The sequence below is a fragment of the Heteronotia binoei genome, chromosome 21, assembly GCF_032191835.1.
Source record: "Heteronotia binoei isolate CCM8104 ecotype False Entrance Well chromosome 21, APGP_CSIRO_Hbin_v1, whole genome shotgun sequence".
Lineage (NCBI taxonomy): Eukaryota > Metazoa > Chordata > Lepidosauria > Squamata > Gekkonidae > Heteronotia > Heteronotia binoei.
This window is the reverse complement of record NC_083243.1, coordinates 88,361,929-88,383,277: the sequence shown is the minus strand read 5'-3', so window position 1 is coordinate 88,383,277 and position 21,349 is coordinate 88,361,929. Positions and strand designations below refer to the sequence as shown.

Sequence of the window (21,349 nt, the reverse complement as noted above, 5' to 3'; positions counted from 1 at the left end):
ATTCACACTGCTGCCTTAACCTACTCTTAGCAGTGAATAGCTATTCCAAGAAAACTACTAAGAAATATTGGGAAGGGAAGATTCCTGTTACTCTTCAGTTGAAAAAAAATCTTAGTTGGATTTATGGTATTTTAAAAATATGTCTAAACCTTGTAGGTAATACATGATTTAAGAGGTGGCATGAGAATGCAATCAATCTATTGCCATTTTGCACTGCCTTCTTATTTCACGCTTAAAGTTCAGTTTTAATTATGTATGAAACTTGGCTAATGCTTGGACATGTCAAAGTAAATGTACTGTTAACATATTTGGTAAAATGTTTGGTAGAAAACTTCAGTTCTTTACTAATGCATTGAAGCTGAAAGAGGTTGAAGAAATGGCTTTTGTTTTAAGCAGGTAACATCTTAGAGCAGTTCAGTTGACAGCATTACCCTTACAAATGGACACAATCCATGGCTGTAATAGATTCAGATTGATAGCTATGTTGGTATGAAGTGGCAGAACAAAGTTTGAGTCCAGTGGCACCTTTAAGACTAACAAAAGTTTTATTCTGCATATAAGCTTTCATGTACACACATGCTTCTTCAGATACATCTACATCTAAAGAAGTGTTTGTGTGCATGAAAGCTTATACCCAGGATAAGACTTCATTGGTCTTAAAGGTGCCACTGACTCAAACTTTGTTCTGAGGTATAATAGTTCAGGTTGTGAAGCCCCATGTGTACACTCAGAGGTGGAAAGTTATTACTGCAGCAAATGGCACATTGAAATGTGTAAGTCTGTTTTCCTTCTAAAATGTTTGCCTGCAAGGCTGTCAGCTAGTGAGGAGAGAAGTGAGCAAAGGGTAGAAATCGGAAGGATCCAGTGAGCCGGACAAGGGAGTTACACAAGACAGCAGCATCTTATATATGTTGAGGGTGAGGGAGATGAACTGGGGTCTGTGGTAGGTCTTGGCAGTCCCACTTGCTTATTGAACTGGTTGTTTAGAAACTGCTCTGGCTAAATGAATAAACTTCTTTGAAATGACTGCCTGAAATTGTATCTAGGGCTAAGTTGTTTTGTTTGTTTTGTTTGCCTATGGCCAGGCTTACAAGTTCTGTAGTCTCTTGGCACAAATTCAGAATTCACTTGAATTTCAGTCTTTAGAAACAAGTACTTCTTTAAGCAGAGATTTGGTATTGCCATTATCCTGCAAATATATTATCCTGCAAATATATTATAATTATCCTGCAAATATATGAATATCAGATTATAGCCTCAAAGATGTACCTGCTGATGTGACCTTGCATCAGTCACAAGGTTTTGCAGAGCTGTTCCTCTCAAGAGCAGTTTCTGTCAGAGCTCTTTAAGCTCTGCCTACCTCACATAGTGTAGGGAGGGGAAAGGAAAGGAGATTGTAAGCCACTCTGACACTCCTTTGGGTAGTGAAGGACAGGATATAAATCCAGAACTGAACATACAGCTATTCTTTGTGTAAGTGATAAAGGTTGCAGTTCCTTTCTGCTTGTTATTTCTACTAAATGCTTAGAAAACAAGGTATAGTTTCCTGTGGACAAAAAGATGAAGATGCTGATCAAGATTTGTGTACCACCATAAAGTCCTGCTGAGTTTGTTATACCACAACCCCCTCAAATCCAGCTTGAGAAAGAAGTCTGTCTTGATTGTCTTGTTCTTAATTATCAAGAACGACAGCTGCACTGACAGTATTTGACTGACTTATGGCAAGTCATAAGCTAAGTCTCCAGTGAACTGGTCTTGGTTCTTTTTGTTTTATTTTAGTTCAGGGCCAAATCAAATCTAACCTTCCTGTTTGGCAGTATTTCAAGAGCCTCTTGATCACCTTGCAAGGAATTGCCTTTGCATCCACAAGAGGGAGTTCTTTGAACAGAGAAAAGCAGTAGGTAGGAGTTCTGCTCATGTCATCTTTGGAGATCCAAATATGGCGCTTAGGGGAACCTGGGTGAAGCTGAAGATCTGGTTCATGAGAGTTCTGTTATAGGCAAGATCTAAGCTGATTCCCCCCACTACTCTCCCAAATAGGTATGTTAACTTTAATTCTGAATGGAGACTGATTAGTGCTGTTTTAAAGGACATAGGTCTGTATTCTAGAGCCTCAGTTACTATATCTGTACTATTTCTCCTACAGAGAGCAATGCTGACTGACAGGCATGTAGAAGCTATTCTCTTGTCTCAGGGTCCTGCGAGTCAAGAGTTCTGTTCACCATGATTAACAGGGATATGATTGGAAATGCATAGTTCTCCAAGTTGTAGAGTGCATCATTTGTAGCTCTGGAATACTTAGAGTGACACTTCAGCTAGCCTTTTCTAACATGAAGGCTCAAGGCAGATAAGTAATGCATAACCCCCCCCCCAAAATTTAAAAGAAAACTCTGGGCATTTTCCTACATAGCTTTGAGCCTTCAAGATTAGCTTTAACAGGGTAGGTCTTGATGCTTTTTAAAAATGATGTTCTGGCTTGGACCTTAGCAAGCATGTAATGAGAGAGTCCCTCCAAAATGGGAAAAGGAAGGCACTGATGTGCTGTTCTTTGTGACAACATGAAGAATGCTCCATCAGCCCATCTCAGAGTAGAGCAGACAGAAGGAGGTAGTTTCCAATGTTATGTTTAAGCCATCTCTGCCATTATCCTTGGATCTTTACAGACCACAGATGTCTGTGGCCATACTGTATAATGAGCTTTACCCAATGGTAGATGAGCTCTATTAATCTAATGTGATTTTTAGTCTTATCAAAGACAAGGAGATGTCACATTGGAAAGGTATGAGTCATGTCTTCCCATCACAAACTAAGGAAGAACACAAGCAGTCTCATGAAATTGATAGCAAGTTTTGCAGGCTGGCCTATAAGGCTTCTGCTGTTATGACTCTTCATTTAATAGCTGTCTCTATTGTGCTGTGCAGTAGTTGCCGACTTTATCCCATTCTAGTCACTCTCTTGAGACTTCACAATTGTGGTCTGACGTAGGGTGGCCATAATGTCTGAAGGTCAGCCAGGGACACCTTTTTTTGGGGGGAAGGCAGGGGTGCGTGCGCACGCCGCCGGAAACAGGAAGTGATGTCACTTCCGGTGACGGCGTGCCGCCGCCGCCGGAAAAAGGAAGTGATGTCACTTCCGGTGACATCATTTCCCCTGCGCCACCTGCCAGAAACAGGAAGTGACATCACTTCCTGTGACATCATTTCCCCCACACACACCACCTGCTGGAAACAGGAAGTGACATCACTTCCTGTGACATCATTTCCCCCAAATGCCACTGCCGGAAACAGGAAGTGACTTCACAGCACTTCCTGTGATGTCCCCCAAAATCCCCCAAATATCACCGCCGGAAACACCAAGATTATTTATAGAGAGGGAAAGGGGGAAGTAAAGTTAAATGAAACTCTTTTTTTACTTTTTTCAAAGTGAGAAGCCTAGAGAGAACGGGTTCCATGCTGAGAAGCCAGTCAGATTCCAGTGAGATTCCAGTGAGACTGTGCTGCATAATGCAGCCTATTTATTTTGTCCTGTTTGCTCTGTTGGCTCTATCTGCGCCACCTTCATCACTTTCGGGGTGTGGATCCCCCAGTGGGGTGGTCTCCCGACTCCCTCCGCTGGCTGTTTCTGATAGCCCTGCGCCCCCTCTTTCATTTGATATGTGTCCCGTGCGGGTGCCACCCTCCCGCCGGGAGATGCCGCAAAATGAGCCCCCTTGAGGCTTATGGCGGCAGGGCTCGGGGGAAGCGAGCTAGACTGCTGTTCTTTTGAGGGGTTATAGAGTGTTTCGAGCCCGTCCCTGTGGCATCGGTCCCATCATTGTGGGACCCAGGGGGCCGGCGCAGCGGCACGCCGAAGCAGCCTGTCACTAATAACACAGGTCGAGATGCAGGACAGGAACCCGAAAGTGACCGACAGTCTAGCTCGCTTCCCCCGAGCCCTGCCGCCATAAGCCTCAAGGGGTCTCATTTTGCGGCATCTCCCGGTGGGAGGGTGGCACCCGCACGGGACACATATCAAATGAAAGAGGGGGCACAGGGCTATCAGAAACAGCCGGCGGAGGGAGTCGGGAGACCCCCCCACTGGGGGATCCACACCCCGGAAGTGATGAAGGTGGCGCAGATAGAGCCAACAGAGCAAACAGGACAAAATAAATAGGCTGCATTATGCAGCACAGTTGAGAAAGTGCCTTATCCCATATACTGATGAAGTAAATACAGGATCTGAGAACAAAATTGCACCAGAAGACACAAACACAAAGCTCCCTTACACTGAATCCGTGCTTGGGTCCACGAAAGTCAGTATTGTCTAGTCCAGTCACAAACACAAAGCTCCCTTACACTGAATCAGTGCTTGGGTCCACCAAAGTCAGTATTGTCTACTCCAGGGGTGGCCAGAGGAAGGGAGGGAAGGAAGGGAGGAGGGAGGGAAGGAAGGAGGGAAGGAAGGAAGGAGGGAGGAAGGGAGGAGGGAAGGAAGGGAGGAGGGAAGGAAGGAGGGAGGGAAGGAGGGAGGAAGGAAGAAAGGAAGGAGGGAGGAGGGAAGGAAGGAGGGAAGGAAGGAAGGAGGGAGGAAGGGAGGAGGGAAGGAAGGGAGGAGGGAAGGAAGGAAGGAGGGAGGGAAGGGGAGGAAGGAAGGAGGGAGGAGGGAGGGAAGGGAGGGAGGAGGGAAGGAAGGAGGGAGGGAGGAGGGAAGGAAGGGAGGAGGGAAGGAAGGAAGGCCGCCCCCTCCCGCCAGCCGCCCCCCCCGCCGCTTTCGGCCCCCTCCCTGCTTACCTTCATCCAGGGCGGGTGGCGGCCTCTCCTCCGGGCGGCTGGTGCTGCTGGCGGCGGCTGCGGAGGCCGGGGAGGGCCTCCGCTGGTCTCTGGAGGGCCTCCAGGGACCAGCGCCGGCCTCTCCGCGGCCTCCGCTGCTCGCTGGAGGCCCTCCAGAGTCTCTGGAGGGCCTCCAGGGACCAGCGGAGGCCGCGGAGGCCGCGGAGAGGCTTCCGCTGGTTGGTGCTGGTCTCTGAAGGGCCTCCAGGGACTAGCGCCGGCCTCTCCGCGGCCTCCGCTGCTCGCTGGAGGCCCTCCAGAGTCTCTGGAGGGCCTCCAGGGACCAGCAGAGTCCGCGGAGAGGCCTCCGCTGGTCGGCGCTGGTCTCTGGAGGGCCTCCAGGGACCAGCGCCGGCCTCTCCGCGGCCTCCGCTGCTCGCTGGAGGCCCTTCAGAGTCTCTGGAGGGCCTCCAGGGACCAGCGCCGGCCTCTCCGCGGCCTCCGCTGCTCGCTGGAGGCCCTCCAGAGTCTCTCCAGAGAGGCCTCCGCCACCGCCGCCGGGCCCCGCGCGCGGGCGGGGAAGGCGGTGAGGGAGGGAGCGTCCCTGCGCGTGCACAGGGGCCCTGCGCACGCGCAGGGACGCTCCCTCCCTCTCTCGCCGCCTTCCCCGCCGGCGCCCGCGGCCCACTGCCTCCGGGGCTGGCTAAACCGGGACCTCTAATGGTCCCGGTATAGCCAGCCCGGGAGGCGGGAATAGGGGGCCAGAACCGGGACATTCCCGGGTGCCCGGGACGGTCTGGCCACCCACATCCATAATGTCATTACCAAGCAGAACTGGCTGAGAGGTTCACAACTCTCATGCATATCAGGGAGTGGAGCTTTGGGGAGTTAATTTGGATGAATAAGCATGCAACTGCAGTTTGTGGACAAGGGTCTATAAACGTAAAGGATTAGAAGAATGCTAGAGTTGAAGTGAAAAAAAGGAATGCTAGAGTTGATGTGATTTTTGAGACTGTTGTATGTACCTTAAGACCAAAATTCAGGGACATATGACCTTTGTGCAGCTGCTTGCACGCCTAATGCTAGATGCTGGCTATAATCCTTCCCTCCCTCTCTCTCTCTCTCGGCTTGGCTTCGCGAACGAAGATTTAAGAAGGGTGCAATAGTCCACGTCTGCTGCAGGCTCGCTGGTGGCTGACAAGACCAATGCGGGACAGGCAGGTCCGGCCACAGTGGCTGCAGGGAAAAGTCTGATTTAGATGGCCACATGGAACAAGTTACTGAGCTTATCCTATTTTGGCCAGCTTTAGCATATTACTTATTTTTTCCTCTTGATTTGGAAGAGAGGATACACATGAGTATCTGCTGACAAGATTATTATTATTTTGCCTGCTTGCTTTCCACAGTTTACCCTCAAGGAACCAGGTATGGGTTTTTAGCCTGTTTGTTAGAAAGTACAGATAGTTGGGAAGAGGGACCGTGCAGAAAGTATTCCCAGTGATTCACACTTAGATTTTTATTTTCCCTCTAAGGAGCTAAGTGGTATGAAAGATACAAAACCCACCCACCCTCATTTTGTCACAGAAGCGATCTGTGAGGTTGGTCAGGCTGAGGGTAAGTGGCCCAAAGTTACACAGTGGATTCATGACAGATTGGGGGGGGGGGTGTTCGTTAATCCAGTTATCCAGGGGTTCTTTGATGAAGGAATCATTACTTTTGCCTGGCTGGAGCCATTTAAAGATGACTGCCAGTGGAACATCAGGCCATGATATCCTTTCAGCAGCCTTTAGCCTATTACCATTTACTGTAGGAGCCCCCACCTCAGAAGCAACCAGTTGCTAATGCATCGATTCCTGGAGTGATGGGAAATTCAGGATGTATTTTATTTATACAGTGCTATTCTACCCAAAGGAAACTCAAATCATCTTACCACACTGAGAGCCAGTGTGGTGTTAATGACTAGGATCTGGGAGAGCCACAGTAGAATTCCCACTCACACCATGGAAGCTCACGGGATGGCTTTGGGCCATTCCCACACTGTTGGTTCAACCTACCTTGCAGGTTTGATGTGAGGATAAAATGGAGGGGAGTAGAATATGTAAGCTACTTTGAGTCCGCACTGGAGAGAAAGGCAGTGTATAAATGATGCTGAGCCTGACTGGCCCAAGGTCACCCTGTGAGCTCCTATGGCAGAGTTAAGAATTCAGGCCTGGGGCTCCCAGGTTCTAGTCTGACCCCAATCATTACACCATGCAAGCTTTCTCAAGAGAGCATGGGAAACTTAATAGTGCTTTTGTAAAAATCTGTTTGGCTACAGGTTGAGTAAGCTTTACAAAGGTCTAGAAATAAACTTGCAAACAATTGGTAATCAGTTCCAAAGCAATCTTGGCATATTAACATTAAAAAAATCTTACAGTGAACTATTTAGTGAAATACAAGGTGCAGTGTAAAAACAGCATGAGAACAGCATACTACAAACAACGAAAGGTCACATAATGTGGTGTGCCATCTTGTGTTGGAGCAGCGAATGTGAAAAACTGTCCTATCTCCAGTAGGCTTCAAAAAGAAGTTTAGAGCTTCTGAGAAACGGGAGTGGGGGGAATGGGAGAGGGGGACCCATACACCAGAAGCAGCTTCAATCTTCTTCGTGGTCTCTGTGCTTCACACTCATGGGGATAGTGCACCTGCGCCGATCCCCAAATCGGTACCTAAAAAGCGCAGGATTTTTTCGCACTCGGCGCCCATGGGCATGCGCAGGCATCCCAGTACGCATGCTCACCGGCACCAGCACGGGGATCCCTCCAGTTCCTTTCTGACCGCTGCGCTGAGAGGATTCCCTTTCGTGTCCCCGGTCGGTAAGATAGTCGTTGGATTGCCTTTATTTCGTCTTGTATATAGCCCATTTGTTATTTTCTTAGTGTAGTTAGTAGTTGTTAATTAGTTAGCAAAAAAAAAGTTGTTGTTGTCGGACACGCCCTTCGGGGCTTAGTTCTTTCTCCCTGTTTTTTTCCCCTCAAAGGCTTTCCTGAGCAGGTTTTTTCCTTGCGTCTAGGGAAAGGTGCTGGGGTTTTTTCAAGAGGTGCCGATCTTATGGGAAGAAGATTGCCCCCCCCCCGATGGCCACTCCCTTTGTCTGCCTGGGCGAAGGGCATTGTGTGGATTCTTTTGCATTGTTTAAGCTTCTCCAAGCAAACGCACAAGAATTGAGCAGCGAGACTCTCGGCTGCATTGGTCGCATCGGCACTTCGGCCGCAGAAGATGGCATCGGGCTCAACGGCCCCTACGATCACATCGGCCAATATATCGCTGATCAGGACCGAGATGCCCATCTAACGCAGGTGTTCCACAAAGCGTCCCTCTGAAGGGTCGGTGGACACCCCAGCAAAGAAGCGTCGGGATGATTTGGGGACCCGATCATCCGTGCCAAAGAAGGCAAAGTCTAAGGAGAAGTGGAAGAAGAGATCGTCCCGCACTCCTTCGCCCTCTCGTGACGCTTTGGCATCGACTGCTCCACTAAGAAAAATTGTGGCGTCCCCACATCACAGCCCTTCGGTGGCGAGAGGCAGCGCTTCGCAGCAACCCCGTCTTTCGGCATCGGAACATGAGATCGATCTCTTCCAGCGATCCCATTTCTCCGGATTGAGGCCGCGTAGTGAGAGCGATTTGGTCTCAGAAGTTGAGGTGTTGGCACCGATAGAGTTGGCAGAGCCGATCGACCAGGCGAGGGGTCCAAGGAGGTTGGAACCATCAACAGTACTTCGGTGCTTCCCCCCTCTGTCTCCTTGGGATCAGCGCCGCTGGCCTTCTCCTTATTCGTACCCCTATCCACCATACCAATGGTACCCATCTCGGGACTTTGCAGAGTGAGACTGGCAATCTGAGGCATCCCAGATGTCTAGACTCTCCCAACATTCCAGATGTCGTCCGTTGGCAGCGATCTCCATCCCGCCTGAGAGACGTGCCGTAGCAGTGGAGGAGGTCTGTTCACCCTCATCGGTAGCGGTTTGATCGCCTATCAGAGAATCGACACCGATGCTTTCAGAGCATTCGCTGCAGAGAGAGTCCTCATCGTCGGGATTGGAGATCGGTACCGACGATCCGGACAGAGCCCAGGAATCTTCGCCAGTGTCGCATACGGCTGAAGATCTTCCTATTTCGCCATTGGAGGATCTGAAGTCATATGGGGACTTGGTTAAGAGGATGGCGACCTCTCTTTCCCTTCCTATAACACAGCCACAGCCTGTCATGGATGATAACATTTTTGACATCATGCAGCGGGACACATCTGCGGCAATTGCATTACCTGTGACGAAGGTGATCCTTCAGGCAGTGAAGGCGCCCTGGGTGACGCCTGCCTCCACTCCGATGTCATCAAGGAGATTGGACCACATGTACCAGGTCCAAGAGGCTGGGGCAGAATTCCTCTTCTCACATCCAAAGCCGAATTCTGTGGTTGTGTCATCATTCTCAAAGGCTCACAAGATTCACTCTTCCCCACCAGAAAAGGGAAGAAGCTGGATAATGTGGGGAGGAAATTTTACTCTGCAGGGGCTCTGGGAGTAAAGGTATCTAACTATGCTGCGTGCATGGCTAGATACCAATACTCGGTATGGGATCAACTCACCCCCCTCCTGTGTTCCCTGAGTGAAAAGAAAAGAGCGGCGGCGAAGAAGCTGCAGAAGGAGGGTTTTGCTGTAGCCAAGCAGCAATTGGCTGCAGCAAAACATATGGTGGACGGCGAAAACTATTACATCGGCCGTCTGCCTTCGATGCCACTCCTGGCTGAGGTCAACAGCCCTCCAGCAAGACACCAGGGCTTTTGTAGAGGATCTGCCTTTTGAGGGAAAAGGCCTCTTCAGCACTACGACTGACGCTGCTCTGCAAAAAATTGATAAGAGCATAAAGTCCTCCAGGAACCTGGGTGTCCCGGCTCCTTCCAGAGCCACCAAATCAAAACAGTGGCACAAACCTGTTGGGATTTAAATATACCTTTAGCAGAGTAACGTGGAGAGAACCATGAAATAACAGCCAGGCACAGGTTTAGCTTAAGAATACAAAGTAATTTACTTTACTCATGAGGAAAAGGTATGACTGGGATTTCTAGAAAACAAAGAAGGATTCAATATCCTTTCTAGCTTCTAGACTACATCTCGAGTCCTAACTTCAACTGCATGGAGATCTAAGGGCTTTACACAAAGGACAATAAAACTGACCAAATGGTTTCCCTTAGACCACCACCCAAATATATGGATTAGCCTATTAGGGCTCTCCCTCAATGGTTACTATGCATATTGACACCTAGCCTTGGCGGGAAGTACATGCAAAGATTCTCATTGGCTCTACCTATTCACTGGCTAAACATCAGCATGCATATACAAACATTTAATTAACTCATGACAACAGGAAGTGAAATTGCATCAGAAACCCAACAAAACCCTGGGCTAAGAAACCTTACCAGAAGTTCTCCCCAGAACAACAGTGGTGACCTCGCTCTACTCAACCAGAAAGCAGGTCCCCATACAGGGAGAACAATAGGAACCAATATGCTTCTCAGCTAGTTCTCAGACCACCAGCAAGTCCAAGGGCACTCGCCCTCAAAAGCAGGGCCTTTGGCTTTCCAGTAGCACGCGTCACCGTACCCATTCTTTCTTCTTCCATCCGCCTCCACCCTTTCCTACCGGCCTGGGAGTCTATCTCAACTGACAGGTGAGCACTTTCCATCGTAGCGGAAGGCTACTGAATAGACTTCATTCAGATTCCGACCCAATCTGTGGTAATCACCACACCCCCTTCTCCACCTCTACTGGCGGAGGTGAGCAACCTCCTACAGAAACAAGCCATAGAACGGGTCCCGATGGAGGCCAGGACGGGAGGTTTCTACTCTCGTTACTTTCTGGTTCCCAAACGGGATGGGAGTTTGAGACCAATCATGGACCTTCGGAATCTCAAGTTTATTTTGCACCAGAAGTTCAGAATGTCCACTTTGCAAACAATCCTGCCCCTCATCAACCAAGGGGACTGGATGGCAAAGCTGAACCTCAAGGATGCATACTTCCACATCAGCATCCATCCTGCATTCAGACGTTTCCTCCGGTTTGCAGTAGGTTCTCAACACTTCCAGTTCAAAGCCCTTCCGTTCGGCCTGTCCACTGCACCTCAGGTGTTCATGAAGATGATGAGCGTGGTGGCTGCTCATCTCCAGCTGCAAGGGGTCGTTGTCTTCCTATACATCGATGACTGGCTCCTTGTGGCGGAGTCGAAAGAGACTTTATCATCTCACATTGCTGTCACTCTGCGTCTTCTAGACACCTTAGGTCTGCAGGTCATCTTGGAGAAATCACACCTTACTCCATCGAGGACAGTTCAGTTCATAGGGGCTTTGCTGGATACGAACCTGCATCGTGTGTTCTTACTTCAGCAGAGAGCGGTGGACATTATCAACCTTGTGCAACTTCTACAAAGTTGAAAGTGGGGCACGGCGCAGCAGCTGCAGCGGATGCTGGGGCTGATGGCAGCAACGACAAGCGTGCTACTTTTTGTGAAGCTGAGGATGAGAGGCTTACAACTTTGGTTTCTCCGTCAGTTTCGACCATTGAGAGACTCACCTCAGAAGAGGTTTACCATTCCACCTGTGACTCTCCAAACTCTGCAATGGTGGAAGTCGAAGACCAACATTTTCCAGGGAGCTCCATTTCATCTCCCTGCACCCTCTGTGACTATCACAACAGATGCATCTTTGTGGGGTTGGGGGGCCCACATGGACGGTCTGTGTGTGGGGGGGTTCTTGGCCTCTGAACTTGACTCACTGCCACATAAATTATTTAGAACTACTGGCAGTTCATTTTGCTCTCCGCTCTTTCCGTCCCTTGGTGAAAGGTTGTTGCATTGCTAACGGACAATACCACTGCCCTGTGCTACATCAACAGGCAGGGGGGGGACAGTCTCTTGACGGCTCTGTGCATTGGCCCTGGATCTGTGGTCGGAGTGCCTGGACTACGACATCTTCGTGAAGGCTGCACATCTCCCTGGGGTCCTCAACTTGCAGGAAGACTCCCTCAGCAGGGGCGCGGCTTCCCCGCACGAGTGGGAACTGCAGTGGCGCTTCCTCCAACCTGTTTCCAGCTTTGGGGGTATCCTCAGGTGGATGTCTTTGCCACAGCCAAGAACAGGAAGTGTCCTCTGTTTTGTTCCACAGGGGGTGCGAATCCAGAGTCGCTGGGAGACAGTCTGCTGTTTCCGTGGGAAGGTCGGTTCCTCTATCTGTTTCCGCCTCTGCCATTGTTGACGAAGGTGGTCAACAAAATTGCAAGAGAGAGACCTTGCTGCATCATGGTGACTCCCTGGTGGCCTCACCAGAACTGGTTCCCGATCCTGCTTCAATTGGCAAGGGGGTCTTCTACCAGTTTCCAGCGGAACCGGACCTTCTGTCAGCTCAGGGAGGTCATGTCCTCCATCACAACGTGCCTCACCTGAAGCTGACAGCGTGGCTTATCGACCCTGTGGGTTCTCTAGTAGAGTCCAGCATGTTTTCCTGAATAGCAGGAAACTTTCCACCCGCGCTTCCTAAGTGGAAGTAAGTGGCGGAAGTTCCTTCAGTTCCTAGTTAATCCTTCAGTTCCTCCCCAGAGGGTGGGATTGTCGGTAATTTTTGAGTTTTTGTTATCCCTGGTGGATGCTGGCCTTGTTTTTTCCTCCATTAAGGTTTACCTGGCAGCAATATCTGCGTTCCATGAACCAGTGGAGGGACATTCTGTTTTTGCATACCCTCATTCTAAGAGGTTTTTGAAGGGTCTGCTTAGGCTTCATCCCCCATCTAGGTCGCCCCCACAGTTGTGGGATTTGACATTGGTGCTGGACAGACTGACTCGTCGTCCCTTTGAGCCGATGGCCATGTGCTCGTTACAGCTTCTTTCATGGAAGACTGTGTTTTTGGTAGCCATCACATCAGCACGTCGTGCAGGGGAGCTCACGGAGATGCGTTGTGACTACCCGTATCTTGTTTTTCAGGAAGCTGGAGTTTTGTTAGCTCCTGATATTTCTTTTCTCCCCAAGGTGGTTTCTCAGTTTCACCTCAGCTTAGAAGTTTGGTTGCCCACTTTTTATCCTACACCTTCTTCGGGTGAGGAACGTAGGTTGCATACTTTAGATGTAAAGCATGCTTTATTGTTTTATTTATGTCGGTCCAAGAGCTTTCGCAAGGACAAGCAGCTTTTTGTTTCATACACTGCCCCTAAGTTAGGTTCCAGGATTTCATCTCAGAGACTTTCGAAATGGCTCACTGAGACTATTAAGTTGTGTTATTTGTTGGCTAAGTGTCAAGTCGGCTGATTCAATAACGAGACCTTTTGATAAAAGTTTCTAGTTTATTGAAATCATTGTATCCAACAGCTAAGTGATTGAGAGACTGAGGAACATACAGTAAGGATAATCATATAAGGTATTCTTCAAAGGAATTCTTTAGGGAGGGGGTACTATGCAGGGCACATTCACACATTGATGTTACAAATCGTTCTCAGGCCGGCTGGCCTTGGGCAAGGTGCCTCTCCCCCATTGCCCAGTCTGAGAAGGCACTATTATCTCTTTCACATGCTTCCATTTCAGAGCAAAACTACATAACAAAAGACAGGAAGGGGGGAGGAGGAAGAGTAGAGCTAGCAGCATTGGCATACAGTATGGCTTTTACCCAGAATGCTTTCCCCTGAACCAAAGATGACACACAGGCTTGACCAGAGCTGAAGCAGACTTGACACTAAGAATCCGTTATCTGGGCCTATTCGCGGCCACTCTACAAGAGCGATGGCGACATCAGTGGCATTCCTGAAAGGGGGGAGGAGGAAGAGTAGAGCTAGCAGCATTGGCATACAGTATGGCTTTTACCCAGAATGCTTTCCCCTGAACCAAAGATGACACACAGGCTTGACCAGAGCTGAAGCAGACTTGACACTAAGAATCCGTTATCTGGGCCTATTCGCGGCCACTCTACAAGAGCGATGGCGACATCAGTGGCATTCCTGAAAGGCGTGTCCCTGACGGATGTTTGCAAGGCTGCCACCTGGTCCTCTCTGCATGCCTTTATGAAGCACTACGCGCTGGACGTGCATGCTCAACAAATGACTCGTTTGGGAACTGCGGTGCTGCAAGCTGTTTCTTCCGGTTGACTGTCTTCCCGCCTCCAGGTATGTCTTGCTTGCTAATCTCCCATGAGTGTGAAGCACAGAGACCACGAAGAAGATAGACAGGTTGCTTACCTGTAACTGTAGATCTTCGAGTGGTCATCTGTGCATTCACACTACCCGCTCTCCTTCTCCACTGCTGACGGTCTCCCTCCAGTAGGGGCTTCCAGCGGTCAGGAAGGAACTGGCAGGATCCCCGCGCTGGCACCGGTGAGCATGCATACTGGGACGCCTGCGCATGCCCATTGGCGCCGAGCACGGAAAAATCCCGGGCTTTTTAGGTACTGATTCAGGGATCGGCGCAGGCGCACTATCCCCATGAGTGTGAATGCACAGATGACCACTCGAAGACCTACAGTTACAGATAAGCAACCTGTCTTTTCAGGAGCTCTTGTTTCAGAGCTCCACATATTTCTCTCAGCATGTGGTGGACTGGTCCAGCAAGAGTGAAGCTCACACACTGTAGGCAGACAGGTAACATGCACAGGTTCTTCCAGATCATAGCTGGTGGGTTTATTTTAATTTTAATTTCTGAGTGCTTGTATATGCTTAGTGTTCTCTGTTTACACTCAAGACAGCCCTGAAAGACAACTTGGGCATGCCCCTGCCTCTAACAGGAAGCCATACAGTTAATATTAGAGCAGGGCTGAGCCTTTCTGGCACCATAATCAAGAGCACAGCAGTCATGTGAAACCCATCCAAGGATTTCTGTCTTGCTACAGAAAGTAAAGCTAGATTCATGCTCACTTTCTGCACCCACTCAGGTACTTTATATCTTTATCCTTCCTTCCTCTTCTCCTGCTCTCCAAGCTGTGATAGTACAAATGATACCTGTTAAACATTTGCTTAGCTTGCTTCTATTACTTACAAAACAGCTCACATTATTCTCTCCTCCATTTTACTCCCCCAGCCCTGTGAGGGTGGTTAGAGAGAGTATGAGTCATCCAAAGGCATCCAGTGAGTTTCCATGGCAGAATGGGAATTCGAACCTGGGTGTTTCAGATCTAGCCAGACACTCTAACCATTACACCACACTACTTGGGAAGTGGTTAGACACTTACTGGTTTGTTGCATAGACGTAAGAAATGCATTGTTGCTGGCCCTGACTCTTTGTGTATACATGGATTTTTTTAAAAAATCGTATCTTGCATAGCACAGGACAGAGGCATGTATGTGCTAATTTTTAACATGTACCTGCTTCTAGAGTCAAGCATCAATGTCACAGTCTCTCTTTGGTTCATTAAGATCTAAGCGCTCATCCTATTTTATGACAGAGACTCTTTTCAGAGCTGAGCTGGAACTTTGCTCTTGCTTCAGTAAATCAGGAAGTGATACCGGATGAAGGAGCTCTCAGCATCTCTGCGTAAGGGAGACAAATATTGACTGAGCCCAGAGCAATCTGGTTATCGATTCAAAGCGTAGCCTCAGTCTCGCTCCCTCCCAGTGGCTGGTTACATCCTTCTGGCTCATTGCATTTAATCGGATTGCCTGAGCTGTGGAGCAGGGGCAGAGAATTAGATTTTTTAAAAAATCCATCAGTCTGGACAATGTTTACTTCTAAATCCAACTCCGTCTCTCCTTCTCCATCTATGGAACAAACAGATTCAGATGCCTTGGATATCAGCACCAAAGTGCAGCTGCATGGAGTGCTCTGGAAGAGACCTTTTGGGAGACCATCTGCTAAATGGTCCAGGAGGTAAGCTGCAGAATTGGGTTGTGCAGGGATGATGTAGCAACAAAAATGCTTCACGGGGGTGGAGGAGGGGAGACAGGGCTCGTGCTGGGAGGATTAAAGCTAGATAGCCTCTAAAGAAGTTTCAAAGCAAGCAAGGGTTGCAATACTTATTAACGTTGAAGGGTTCAAGGCAAGTGGGAGAGGCTGTGAAGGCAGAGTTTAGCTTAAAGTGTTTCTGGGCTGGGGTAAGAAGATGAAGATGAAGATATTGGATTTATATCCCGCCCTCCACTCCGAAGAGTCTCAGAGTGGCTCACAATCTCCTTTACCTTCCTCCCCCACAACAGACACCCTGTGAGGTGGGTGGGGCTGAGAGGACTCTCACAGCAGCTGCCCTTTCAAGGACAACCTCTGCCAGAGCTATGGCTGGCCCAAGGCCATGCCAGCAGGTGCAAGTGGAGGAGTGGGGAATCAAACCCGGTTCTCCCAGATAAGAGTCCGCACACTTAACCACTACACCAAACTGGCTCTGGTAAGAGAAGGTTTCCGACTCTGTGTGGAGTGGAAGTGTGGGAAGGTAAATCTAAAAAGTTTTTGAGGTTTAGTTGTATGTCTGAAGGAATGTAATAGCACTGGAAGAGTTATGTTCCTTGTTTGTGATGTTATGGATGCTGTCCAACACAGTCCTTGCTACTGCAAGTGCCATGTTAGTAGGGGAAGAATTTGGAATACTGTGTACAGTTCTGATCGACATACTTTAAAAAAAGTTAGCGTAGAAGAATAAAAGTACAAAAAAGATCAAATGATCAAAGAGTTGGAGCCCCTTTCCATTAAGGAAAGGCTGAAGAGTCTGAGACGTCTCACTTTAGAAAAAAAAGTGTGTGAGGGCCAAATTACACGGGAAGTTTTTTTATACCTGACTCACTTTCCTTGCAGCTGCAGGGAATGCTGTTGCAGGAACTCAGTTCAACCTGGGACCATGGCACAGGGGAGGAGGGATTCCTGCCTTTACCCATGCCATTTTCTGAAGCTGAAACAGTCCCGTGGGGGTGTCAGTTGCCCCATTTTTTGAGCCAAATGTGCACAGAACCCAAGCCCAACTTGTTAAAAGTGTATCTCATGATCTGGCCCTAGGAGAAAACATGATCAAAGGTTTCTATACAAAGGATGGAGATAATGGATAGAGAGAAGGGGTTTTTTCTCCTCTCCCTTGATACTGGAACTTAAGGGCACCCAATGAAGTTGATGGGCAGTTGAAAACTGGAATTCACTGCCTGTGGACATAGTGATGGTTACAGGCACAGATAACTTTAAGAAAATTAAGACAGATTCATGGAGGATAGGTCCATCAATGGCTTCTAGCCATGGTGACAAGGGAACCTCCATATACAGAGACAGCAAACCTCTGAATATCAGTGCTAGGAGATATAATTGGGGAAGGCCGTGGCCTCTATGTTCTGTTGGTTGGTGCTCCATAGCAGCTAGTTGGCCAGTGTGTGAAACAGGATGTTGAACTAGATTGATCACTGATCTGATCCAGCAGGGATCTCCTGGTGGCAAAATATTCTTGATTTCTGGGAGAAATGTGATGCCCCTCTAATATACCAAGGTTTCCTTTTAGGGAAGATATCTGAATATTACAATTCACCAAAGATATCTAAGGATTTTTAAATACTACAGTATTTACACACACAGACCCAGGGCTTTTTTTTCTGGAAAAAGATGTGCCAGAATTCTCAAGAGGGAAATGAAGGAGAAACACATGGATGCCCCTTATGAATTTCTAAACATTTACTGAAAATTTTGTTTCCATGAAGAGGTTCCAGAACTCCATTCCACCATGTTCCCCCAGGAAAAAAAAGCTGTGCGCAGACCCTTTAGTGTAAAAGGCTGTCCTGAGCCTATTCACAAATATAAATAAATGCAAGAAACTACTTCTGATCCCTTGCGAATGTAGGATAGCTGTCTGTGATTACAGATATGGGTACCTAGCAACCAAAACACCAGGTTCATTTCAGACATCCTAACTATAAACTTTCTCACAGCTAATGGTGCTAGTAAACAGTCATTCTAGGCTGTTGTCTTTGCTCAGCTGGGTGCTCACTACACAAAAGACAGGGCTCTTCCTTGAGCAGCTTACTACAGCCTATATAGAAGATAAGTATAAAGGAAGAGGCAAGGGGTAACAAGGGATATTATGCAGGCAAATATAATGAGAAGTTTTGTTTTAATGCATGGGGAGTGAAGCTTTATGACTTTTGAGTTAAAAAGCATGAAGGAAGGAAAAGGATAAATCACAAAAGGTATTCTCCCAGTGGGCAACCCAGGCATAAGGAGCATGAGAGATTGTGCAGAGTCATTGATAAGATCTTTGGCCAGCTGAGAATGGTAGAGATGCTTCCAGCTGAAAGACACCAACTCACCCAGTGGTGCTGATGGCTGCTGCTGGTTCCTGATAGGTTGACTGAATCAGAAAGGCTGGCAAAGCAAGAGATTCTAAAGCTGTCACTTCTTAGAGGGACTTTCTCCCTTGCTTCTGGTTGGGTGCTGCTGTTACTGCAAAAAGAAGATAAAGGTCAGTGTGCTCATTATGCTCTCATGTCCTGATGCATTGGCTTAGAATGGCCCTAATAGAGACTTAAGCAAGAGACTTAAACTAGGAGCAGAGCCATAGAGGATCAGTATGAATATTACTGGCAGGTTTTTTTTTTTTAACTTTCATTGTTTTAAGTGTCCAACCCTTTTGCTTGTGGAGCTGTAAGGAAAAAATGCAGGCAGTATTGCACTGGATTGTTATTAAATAAACCTACTCTGCTTGTGGTGTTCCAGCCAGTCAGTGCAAAAACAGTTGACAGGAGCTGGACATGTTATATTGGAATTAGTATTCCTTACTAAATTATTAGGGTATGTGGTTTGGCTCCTGTCCCTTGTTCTGCAGCACTGTCCTGTTGCTGAAGTAGTCCTCCATCATGACATGTATTCAACCAGTGCGCATTGTCTCCATGGTCTTTCAAGGAGAAGGAAGCACCTTTCGCCTGAGGAGCACGCTCTGCTGGACAGGGCAACCTCCACAATGACAGAGAGTGGTAAAATGGAAGTGTAGGATCCAACTCTGTATTTTTAGGTTTTTAATTTTGCATTAGGACATTTTTCTTTCTCTGCCCCTGAATACGTTTAGGCTACCCTCTCCAGCTTTTCTACTAACCCATCTAAGAAATTTCCCCTGCTAAAATAAAGAAATCCCCCCCCCACTAAAATAATTCTGCTTGCCCACATTTTGTCAAGAGCTTTTAAAGATTAAACAAATACTCTCTTTCCAAGGAATTCAGTTTTTTAAATTCTCTATGTAGCATCAGGGCCAGTGCTACTGATGACAAATGTTTGACAGCTAACTCAAGGGGATGAGCAGGAAGCAAATGCTGAACTTCCAGTTCTTTCATCTGGAGGTAGAAAAAATACCTGCAAATTTTTGCAAGTGTGTTGGTCTTCAGTTTGCAGTCTTTCTTTTATTCTATATAATTGCAGAATATAAAATGCTTGCTGGTTTGTAATAAATTGCAGCCAGAGTGCTTCATCTTTGTCGGTAACTTACCTTTAGAAATCCAGAGTCGTGATGTTTGAAAGTGAAGCCAAGATCTGTTGTGTGTTCCCAGTGAGTGAGAATACAAATGAGCAATAATTTCTCTGCAGCAAGTCGAAAGTTCCCATTAATGATCATTTTCTTCTAACCATCTATTTGCCATGCACTTCTAGCACCTGAACATCATTATTAACTTTATCTTACAGCAAGAAGTTATCTCATTTTTAGGAGGCAGTGAGTAGTATCAATATTATTTATATCTATAAAGCAAGGATTAGCTGTAGTTGGTTGAGGGATTCAGATGAAGTACTTACAACAAATTGGAGGCACTAGAAGAGATTCCATAAGGAGAGCTGGTAGTTTGTTGCTCAAGTGCAGTTCAAATCAGGTGACAGAACAACATGGCATCAGAAGGAATAAACCAACTGGTGTGCTGCCCAAGCAGAAAAGGGTGACTGAGTTACAGGAGCATCATGGCACACAGGAAGTGACTTTGAAAAGTCAACACAACTCATCCTTTCTTTGGGTGAGTTCAAGTCTGCATGGACACTGTACAAAAGTTGTTGTGAGCCTTGTTGTTATGGAGTGTCAAGCAAGAGTTAGGTTAGGCTTGACATTGTACGGCCCCAGTAATGGCACAGTTTGCTCATTCAGACTTCCTCCCAATAAAATTTCTTGATGATACACAAACATAATTAAAACATATATTGATAAATTGTAATAAATTGGTAATAAATAAGCAACAAGACTAAAATACTGAAAGTAGCCATTAAAAAGACTAAAAAAGGAAGAACAAAGGGTCTCATATAACAATAGCAAAGAGCAGAGGAGTTTTCAGATCCAGGATGCTGAGGTTGTTCTGGAACTATCTGCCTCTATACTTACTTAGATGCCCTCATAAAACTTGTTCAGTCTTTGGATTTGTGAGTGAAAACACAGTTCTCCCCAATACTGTCTTCTTCAAAGGAAAACAAGCCCTGTAAAAGCTGGCCAAAAATCCCACCGGTTAGACTTGGAGTGGGGCAGGAAACACTCCAATAAACCACTGATTTATTGGCTCTGTTTATATCTGTGCATCCGATTCTGAACATGGCTCTAGATTCCCAACCAAAAACACACAAGACATACATGTACACAGAAAAGGAATTTTTCTAGAAAATAGGACAGTCACCAGGTTTGCAGGAAAAAATGAAATAAAAAAGGGTAAGAGGGTGTTCTATGAGCTCCCAAATCTCAACTTATGGGGGTGGGGAACTGAGATGGCTCTCAGCTGCCATTTTGAAAAAGAAGGAAGTGGTGGGAAAGTCATGAAAGGTGGCAGTGCTGGGTAAGTAGGCAAGCCAGGCAAGCTGTGGTGGTGGCAGGAAATGTAGATGCAGTGGGGAGGTAAAGAAAGGTGAGGTAGGCTGGCAAGGCAGGCAGGTGGTGTTACAAATGGGGTAGCATACATGACAGGGAAGCTGAGCCTGCAGGGGAAGGAGTGAGTGAGGCAGTGGTGGACAGAAGAAAACTTCATGAAGAAATGGAGATTGGTCTGGGTGTGTGAGTGTGTATAATATCCAGGATGCCATGATCTCTTGATACATACTGTAGTATTTATTACTGTTACCCTCCATACCAAATAATGGTGGTGTAGTTTTCACTTTGTTATAATCCTGTGGTAGCCCTTAAAGACATGAAAACAATTGACAGTACATAGCAACTGACAGATGGTTCAACCCGTGTGAATTTCTGATTATGAAATTTATGGAATTACAAGGACTTAAAAGTGTTCTCTGCTGCTCTCCCCATGGAGCTTAAGAGAACTCCACATTATGTACACCTTTTAGTCATTAATGGTTGCTTACAGCTGGAGTTTACAGGAATAGGACCCTACAGAGCATAATTTGGAATGTCAGCTAACAGTCCAGAGCTCTTGGTTCTCTGCCAAAGCAGTTTAAGCAAAATAGTTATAGCAATAAAGTCTTTGCTTCCCACTGTACATGGACTCTTATGGGACCAAGGAAACTAATAGCCCATGTGTATTTGTTGTACAAGGTATATTGTGGGGATGAGGTATTTTCCAGCTTTAATGGAAAAGCTGCACACTGTTCTCCACTAATGGAGGTTGCTGTCTTGCACTGATGTTCTGTTCTCTCAAACTCATAATGCAGCTTCAGTGTCAAGAACAGCT

General features: G+C 47.2%; 1 protein-coding gene across 1 annotated transcript in view; it reads left to right on the top strand.

The window, feature by feature from the left end:
- Positions 1–15,288: 15,288 nt before the first annotated feature.
- Positions 15,289–21,349, top strand: part of PLEKHD1 (pleckstrin homology and coiled-coil domain containing D1) — a 66,538-nt gene continuing 60,477 nt past the window's right edge. The window contains exon 1 of the mRNA XM_060262064.1: positions 15,289–15,617. Within this exon, the coding sequence (XP_060118047.1) occupies positions 15,469–15,617 (149 nt within the window). The 5' untranslated portion in view covers positions 15,289–15,468. The remainder of the gene's footprint in view (positions 15,618–21,349) is intronic.